The 8989-nt window shown below is 36.5% G+C and overlaps 1 protein-coding gene across 1 annotated transcript in view; it reads left to right on the top strand.

Annotated features, from left to right (window-relative positions):
- Positions 1–257: 257 nt before the first annotated feature.
- Positions 258–8989, top strand: part of LOC104076770 (voltage-dependent calcium channel subunit alpha-2/delta-3) — a gene marked incomplete at both ends in the record, with an annotated part of 201168 nt that continues 192436 nt past the window's right edge. The window contains one exon of the mRNA XM_009577761.1: positions 258–374. Coding sequence (XP_009576056.1) covers positions 258–374 — 117 coding nt within the window. The remainder of the gene's footprint in view (positions 375–8989) is intronic.

The following is an 8989-nucleotide window of genomic DNA, read 5'->3' as shown; positions in this document are numbered from 1 at the left end:
ATCATTTTCCTACAATGCACAAGGCAAATATTTGTGTTATATTTTCTTAACAGAGTTCTGGTTCTAACCCAGTTGTTCCATCCCTGTGACAGCATCTTGGCACAAAGCAGACTTCTGTCACACAAATAAACATCAAATAAATGAAGAATGTCATCAAAATGTAATATGAAACTAATAATTAGTTGTCAAAATTTCAGCTGGTTCACTGTGAATAACTTTTCCCTAATTCTTTTTTCTTTTTTTTTCTTTTCTTCCAGAAATACAAAGAATATGAGAAGGATGTTGCAATAGAAGAAATTGATGGCCTTCAGCTTGTGAAAAAGTTAGCAAAGAATATGGAAGAAATGTTTCATAAAAAGTCTGAAGCTGTACGGGTAAGCAGCAGATCAATCTGCTATTTCATTCTATGATGTAAAACTAAGTGTATAATTTAGGCTCTGCTCTGAAGGCTGTACTAGCGATTGAAGGCTGTACAGGTGACTGAAGTGGAAATGCTAAAGAATTCAGAAGTTTTTTAAGATCAGTGTTCAGGAGAATATATATAAATTATTTATACCATCAATAGATAAATGCAAGAGAGTGTAACTAGGTTTGGACTACCAGTTTCCCTTATGAGTTTGTAAGGTATCACTTGTGTTCAGTAAAATATAACTACGTATGGTTGTGCATTAAAATGTTAGATTTCAAAATATCAAACCAAAGCAACTTAATTTCAGTGCTCACTATTATAAAAATAGTATTGCAGGGAATCTTCTGAGTTAAATAACTGTCCTTTAGTTTAAATCTAGAAGATGCAGATGCCTCACAGGGGACTAAATAAAAAATTCCTCTAATTGTGGTAAGTACTACATCACTCTAAAGGCAACTTATTAATGATCATTAAGTAGCTACATTGAGCTTTCTGTACATCTATAGGTTTTGGGGTTTGTGGATTTTTTTAATCTCCATTTTGATCCTTCTTTTGTAGTAGCTTTGGCATCCTATTAGATTAGATTTACCATAAAAAAAGAAAAAGTTCTGACTTCTATGTTTTACTATATCAAATAGGAGTTCATTGTAACATGCATGTCCTAAAGAATAACAGGTTTTCCTGTTGTAGTTTTCATTTTGCATTATTCTTTGCTAGAAATTTAGGTGTAACAGTAGTTCCTGTTACATCCCCTATATCAACAGACTAACAGGACGTTATGGTGATGCCGTTTACCACCAGCCACTCTATTTCAGCCAGATTTGTCAGCTCAATTGAGCTGAAGGTCTTTGTGTCTCAACTGTGGAGCTTAAGGCATCACCCAAGGACAGGGATTCCATTTGTGTAACTGTAGATACAATTTCACCTTCAGCCTTTTATTTTTTGTTATGGTGCAAAAGGGAGGAAAGAATTTGGCTGTGTTTTAAAGGTTGAATTTTCTGGGTTGGCAGCAAAGTAAAACATATTTCAGCTTGTAAACTGAGCACACTTGGCAGGGAAGCAGAGAAAGACAATAAACATGGAACCCCGCAATGCTATTTTTACAGTCTGTTTTTCAGAGAAAAACTGCACTTTAAGATGTGTGCAACAGTTCCAGAAGCCTGCAGAATATTGACTCTGGGGGGGGATTGTTTTCCTTGTTCCTTAGCAGAGAAAACTGCTGCTCTGAGATCATAACAATGTGAAAAAAACATTCTTGGAGCAGCACTTGTTTAGAGCGAGAGGTGACCAGCAAGCTATACGCAAGGAAAGCGGAGGTCTATTCCATCGGCGTGGAGTGCTCTTGGGGAAGAACAGTTTGTCTCTCAATTAGAGCTTTGTAGTGAATGTTTTCTAACATTTGTGAGTGTTTAGAACTAGTTTGGCCTCTTCATACAGATGGTGTTTTTGCCTAAGGAGGAAAAAAATACAGGACCAATATAGGCCACCATGCTCTGAGTGAAAATAAGCTCAAATTCTATGAAGTTAAACTATGCATATAGTATTGTGTGAAAGCATTTTAGTGCTGGAAAAACTGACTGAAATCCAGAGGCTTCTTTGGAAGGTGTCCATCTTTGGAAAGGAAGCTAGAAGCTTGGTTTGGATAGGGTCACTTCTTTTAAAAAATGGTATGTTTAGTGTACCTTCCAATAAAGTTATTCTTTTTTTGCATAATTACATAAAGTAGTCCATCTTCGTTGCTAGAGATGTAGTGAGTGACCTTTTAATGTTCTGGTAGTAGGTAGTGCTTAGTATTTTATGGCCTGATAAGGACAAAATCCTTTGGTATAGTGCAGGTTTTGCACATTGGTACATCATAGCTACTTGTCCCCTTATATGTGGAGAGGTGAGATAGGAGTTACAAAGCTCATATGGACCTAAAACCTCTGCTCCATGCTGAGACAAAGTAATACTGCATCACCTTGCCTCTAAAGTAACAGAATTTTGACATAAGTTTTTGATGGAAACTTGTACAAAGAGCACCGAAACCTAGAATTCGGAGTAATATTTTAGATATGCTGGCGGTAATATTGGGGTAAGTACTAAATGAAAAGTACCTTATAAAATATCTCTCATCCCTAGAAATAATGGAGTGACCATTGCAAGGGTTCAAATCCAAGTGCTCAGAAAACGTGTTCCGATATTACCCCAAATTGTTATCCTACACTGCTCACTGAATTAGCTTCAAGTAGACATCAAAATCCGTGGTTTAATTTAAAATATTTTTTAAATAAAACATTTTAATCAACATGCTTTTTCAGGTTCTAGCAGATGTAGCAAGCTGTGGTGACTATTCAGAAAACCACAGTATATAAAATGTTTAATTTGTAGAACAGGCTAAGAAGAAAGACCTGGAAATATAGAAATAGTATGGCTTGGAAAGGCCTTCAGGTTTTTTTGTTTTGCTTTATGCTTTCAAATACATTAACTTGTTCAAAGCTACTAATCACATTTGAACTCTCTTCTCCCTCCTCCCCCTTTATATTCTGGTTGAATTTTTATCATTCTGTCTCATCGCTTTTCATAGTGATTAGTTGGTTCAGTGTGATTTTTATCATATTCATCCCCTGTTTGAATTACCCTTCAGTATGCAATTATCCTATCACAGAATGTCCTATTTTTGTGCTGTCAGATACATAAAATAAATGGAAAACTGAAAGTGCTAAACCAATTATATAACCTTTTGTCATCTACTTACTGATGGAAACCCTTGCAAGCAACTTTTTTTTTTTCCTCTTCCCTCCTCTCCTCCCCAGTGTTCACTATTTATCTTAGATTTATGTCAGTTTGGGATATTCCTGTTAACCATTTCCTTCCTAATACTGCCCTACTTGATTGAATTTCAGAGAGGCAACTTCAGATTTTATTTTTCAGTATTTGTGACATGATTTAAGTTAAAACCACTGAAGAGTGGTTTTGATTCAATGTCGCTGATGCTTTCTTTCTAGCTGTGACAAATGTAGATGTATACATTTATTTTTAAGACTATGACATCCAAGCTGGGAAAAATCTTACTGCCTGTAAGGTGGGATAAGTGGAAATGTTTCCTGCGTTGTTCAGTAGTGGGCCAAACCCAAATAATCCCTTTGAGAGCCTTGTGTAGTCCACTGTCGGTTGTAGTATTGCTTTGGTTGCTTTTCCTGGACTTTTAGTGATTTCACTCATAGGAAATGTGCTTGATCAGTCTTAATTTAAAGTTAGCTGTGATTTTTTTTTTTTTTTAATCTTTTTAAGGTTTTGTGGTACTTTAGCGACTCCACTCCTTTGAAACTGAAGAGACTAGAGCACGAAGACATAATGCTCAGTAACAAATGTCTACTGCAACAAAATTGATAGTGAAAAAGAGGTGGAATTAAAACTATTCATTTGGTGCTGTTACTTTTCCTAGTTAATGGTGTAATAGGAAAAAAAAATTCAACGGAAGATAGAGGGAAGTGAAAAAGAAAGCAAAGTGAAAGATAAATAAGTTACTAGGGAATATTCAAAAAGCTATTATTAAAACTTTAGCTATGCAGTTAAATTTCTATTTTCATTAGTGTTTCTTTGAAAGTAAAGAGAATCCTGTAAAAATGATTGTTGATTTACTTATAAGATGGCAAAACAAGTGTTAAGGATTATTTTTCTTTAAGGCAACTACCATTGCTGCAGCGGAAAATGCAAATAAAAGAGATTTCTTTTTATTAACTTTTCCTACTGTAGCTACCTGATGTTCATTGTGAAGCTGATTCTCATAATAACTGTACTGTGAAAAGTAATTGCTTTTGTACAGTAATTCAATTTCAGTGCATTCATGCATCAGTAAGCCAGTGGGGTTTATCTAGAGAAACCTGGGATTTTAAAGCTTTTTATCATGAAGTTCCACATGCAGACGAACGTTCTTCCAAGGAGTAGAATATCAGCATTTACATTTAACAAACATTTGCAATGAAGAGGAAGGGATTTTTTTTCACCAATGATTTCTACACCAGTCTTCAAATGGCTTTCAGATACTATAGGATGATATTGTTTATGCACAGTTAAAAAAGTGTAATGTATGTGTTTGAAATGTTTGTCCTTATTCATATACATGTCTCTGTTTGCACATTTTAGTGTGTGGATGTATATGCGTATGGGTACTGTTGTGGTTTAACCCCAGCTGGCAACTCAGCCCCACACAGCCACTTGCTCACTCCCCCTCAGTGGGATGGGGGAGAGAATCAGAAGAGTGAAAGTGAGAAAACTCGTGGATTGAGATAAGGACAGTTTAACCGGGAAAGCAAAAGCCGTGCACGCAAGCAAAGCAAAACAAGGAAATCAGTCACCACTTCCCATTGGCAGGCAAGTGTTCAGCCATCTCCAGGAAAGCAGGGCTCCATCACGCGTAACAGTTACTTGGGAAGACAAACACCATCACTCCAAATGTCCCCCCTTCCTTCTTCTTCCCCCAGCTTTATATGCTGAGCATGACATCATATGGTACGGAATGTCCCTTTGGTCAGTTGGGGTCAGCTGTCCCGGCTGTGTCCCCTCCCAGCTTCTTGTGCACCCCCAGCCTGCTCGCTGGTGGGGTGGGGTGAGGAGCAGAAAAGGCCTTGGCTGTGTGTAAGCACTGCTCGGCAGTGACGAAACATCCCTGTGTCATCAACACTGTTTCCAGCACAAATCCAGAACACAGCCCCATGCTAGCTACTGTGAAGAAAATTAACTCTATCCCAGCCAAAACCAGCACAGGTACATATCTTTACACATATGCATATTGAGCTTTATATATGTAATATCAACAGATGCAATTTACTATTGATTTTTTGCATATATATGTACATATATATGTAAGCAAAGTATTAAACTACATGTACTGCATCCACATATTTCCAAGCAAATACTGGTAAATTGATGTCCTGATCAATAAATTAATTTTAATTGAAAATAGTGATATGTTGGTGAGTGCAAAATGAACTTGATTGGATGAACACAGAGATCATGGCATGTAATCCGAAGCTGAGAGTGAAAGGTCCTCATTTCCCTATAGGAGTATTTTGCAGTGCTCTGAATAGACTTATTTATGAAAGCTCAGTAAAGAATTCACACTGAATATTGAAGTAGTCAATGAACGTAGCTTTTATTTACAAAAAAGTACTTTACTGTTTTCTTGGATGTATTTGGCATTTAACTAATTTCTGGTGTGTAACTGAATGGTAAGTTCTTCCCTATTTGATCAGACACATTGGTACAGAAGGTAGTTTTTGTTTTCTGGTTGGCTGAGGGTGGCATTTAGAACTGGTTTTTGAAAGTAGGCGCTTAAGTAGACTGACTGCTTACCCGCTGTTGAATACCTTTCCATTCCAGGAGTTATTTCAGTCATTCACTTCTAAGATTGCTGCTTCCAGGTGGTGTCACTGAACTCATACAAAAGTGTAATCACATCAAACAAACTAAATAAACTCAAGTTTTAGAAAGGTGTCATTATTGCATGTGTTCTCATTGATAAGGAAGATTTTATATAATCTTTTGGGGGCTTCTTTTCTTTTTAGAGTGGATAATTTGTGTCATGTTCTTCAGCTGAGGTTATTGACTGCTTTCTTCCCCCCCTATTTACATTTGAACCTATTGTCACTTTTGCCAGTAGTTAAATCTCTACAAGTGTCATCAGAATCGGGGAACGGTTACAGGGAAGAGTCTGTATCCTCACTGAGGAAAGGCAGAGAAAACGCAGTCATAAGAAAGGACTAGAGAACATAGTGCGGTGAATGGGCACGAGGGGTGGTATAGAAGGGACCTGAATAAATTATGGGAGGTTTATTTGATGGATGAAGGGTAGAGACAAAAAAAAAGTGATAAAATGTTATATGGAAAATGGGAACCAGATGAAGGATTAAAAACAAAACAATCAAAAAACCAAAGAAACGCACCTTTCTGTTAAGTAGTCTTGGATCTATGTTCTTACTACCATTGAGCTGTTTTTGGTTTTGTGTGTGCGTGTCTGTGACCAAAGCAGATGTAGTTCTGAATATAGGGGGAGTATATATGTTGAATTAGATAAAATAACATTTTTACTGTGTTAAATTTAAAAGAAATCTGGCTTGAATGAATATGTTGTACTGAAAGTACATTTAACACATATATTGAAGGAGCATTTAAGTGGAAGTACTAGTCTGCAGGGTTATGTAAGTAGGTTATTACCTGATCAAGGGTAACCATATTGTTGTCTAGACATTCATAGGATCTGCAAAGCTTTGGATCTTTTGTGCACCTTACAGCTCAGAACACTTCCCAGCAGTATTATTATCTTACTTTTATATCAAAGATCAAATGTATCAAAATGGAACATGGTACAAGACATTGCCAGTGTCCTAGATCCATTGTGTATTATGTTTTCTTACAGCTAGGTGTCTCTGGTGCAGACATCATAACGTATAAAATAATTTGTTTGATATTCCTTCCATTATGGTTTTAAATGGGATTTTAAAATAACAGCCATCTGCATAATTTTCTACCTTTTATTTCTTCATATATAATATGTGAATTAAGAATTTTTGGAATGTAATCTCCAGTTTACATTCCTGCATACTGGAGAATTTTTGTAAAACCTATTCAATCAGGGAAGTTGAGATTGTCACTGCTGTGTCATTATGCCAATGAAGAGCATTTACTGAGGACAGAACATTTTTGCATGGTGGGGTTTAGTATTTAGATTGTGCTTTGTTAACTTGGAAGTTGAAAAATAGAGGCTTCCCACATGCCTAAAGAAAAATTGAGGCACCAGTGAGGAACATTCCAGGTGAATTTTGAACTGATTTTTTTGGAGACTGTTTTAAATGTACACTGTCTTCAATGCCCACTGGGTATTTTATTACACTGTATTTTTATTCTGATTTTCTATCACTTTGATCAAGGCTAGATTGGGAATGGTATTCTTGAGAAGAGAAGCAAATAATCATTCACAGTTCACATTCATATAATAGAAGATAAAAAGATCTATAATGTCAAAACTTATTACTTTGCTAGGCTCACAATTTCTAAATGTATAATAAACACGTTTTCACTATCCACACTGTTCCCTCATTGAGCTAGTTTGCATATGCAGAATTAGAAAGAAGGAAAGTGAATATCAACATGCACTCTTTAAAATTGTGCTGCTCAATGGGTGCTATTCTGACCCCCGGTTTGTTTTTGTTTTGTTTTTAATAGTAAGACAGGTTGCTTTTTGTCAGCAAATGGAGATGAAAAAAATACCATTAAGTTTGTAAAATCACTGGAGGAAAAAATTATAAATGGTTGTGGGTGGAAGGAAATTATGGTGAATGATATAAATAGTTTTAAATGAGGGAATAAAGACATAATGAACAAAGGAGAGATGGCTACAGTTGTGTTAATTACTGCCAACAAATTAAAGGTTTTCAGCAATATTTTTGTATTCACTTTTAGTATTTTAACTGTAATTGTTGCTAGTTACTTTTGGTATCATTTGAATTTTGCTCACAGTTCTACTAGTCTCCTTCATATGCAAGTGATGAATTTCTGTTCTGAAAGAATTAAGAGCTTTATTTACTTTTTGGCAAATTAGACTACACTGGAAAATGAAAAGATGGTTAGTAATCCACTGACAGTCAGTAGAGTATTCAGTACCATGATATGTAACCTTGATAGTCATAGTTTGAAGAATATTTAAAGGCACAGCAAATATTTTTCTTGTTTATTGCCATTGGACTTAAGGGTTGCTTTTGCCAAATGTGTAGAAGTTAGGATCTTCGACAAATGAAGCATTAGCCAAACCTATTCTAGTGCAGATCAGCTAGGTCACATATTGCTGCTTTGCTTTTTACTTCTTTGAGTTTCCTAAGAAATGTATGTATTTGTAAACAGATACTGCTATGAATTCTGAAAGGGGGGAAAAAAAAGTTTCTTTTTATTGGGGCGTAGGTAGGCTTCTCTTATCCTTATCCTTCATTCCCATCACATAGCTGCAATATGAGTGCTCAGACTGTCCTCAGGCACCTTGCTGGTATACAAAAGAAATGAAGGGAAAAGCTACAATCGCTGTACTACCTGTGTACTGTACAATACCTGTACTACCTGTGTAATGGAATAGATAGGTTTAACGGACGTTAGGGGGTTTGTCTGTAGACCTCTCTGAACCATAGCAGGGAGCCCAAGTGCGTTGATAAAATCTTTATCTAACCCTTCTATGTCCTAGTATCTAGGTTAGCTGACTACAGAAAGCTATCCTTTAGGATAGGAGGGGGGGAGGCAGAACCTGAAAAACTCAGTTGCTTTTTCCCATGCATTGAGTTTCTCGGTGTTTAGCTTCCCCAGCATGACAAGAAAAACAGCAAAAACTTCAGGGAGATCTTTCATGTGCTGCTAAAATCTTTATCTAACCCTTCTATGTCCTAGTATCTAGGTTAGCTGACTACAGAAAGCTATCCTTTAGGATAGGAGGGGGGGAGGCAGAACCTGAAAAACTCAGTTGCTTTTTCCCATGCATTGAGTTTCTCGGTGTTTAGCTTCCCCAGCATGACAAGAAAAACAGCAAAAACTTCAGGGAGATCTTTCATGTGCTGC

Source organism: Fulmarus glacialis, unplaced genomic scaffold (genome assembly GCF_000690835.1).
Source record: "Fulmarus glacialis isolate BGI_N327 unplaced genomic scaffold, ASM69083v1 scaffold9394, whole genome shotgun sequence".
Lineage (NCBI taxonomy): Eukaryota > Metazoa > Chordata > Aves > Procellariiformes > Procellariidae > Fulmarus > Fulmarus glacialis.
Note: the sequence above shows the minus strand (reverse complement) of the source record. Positions and strands in the feature narration are given on the sequence as shown.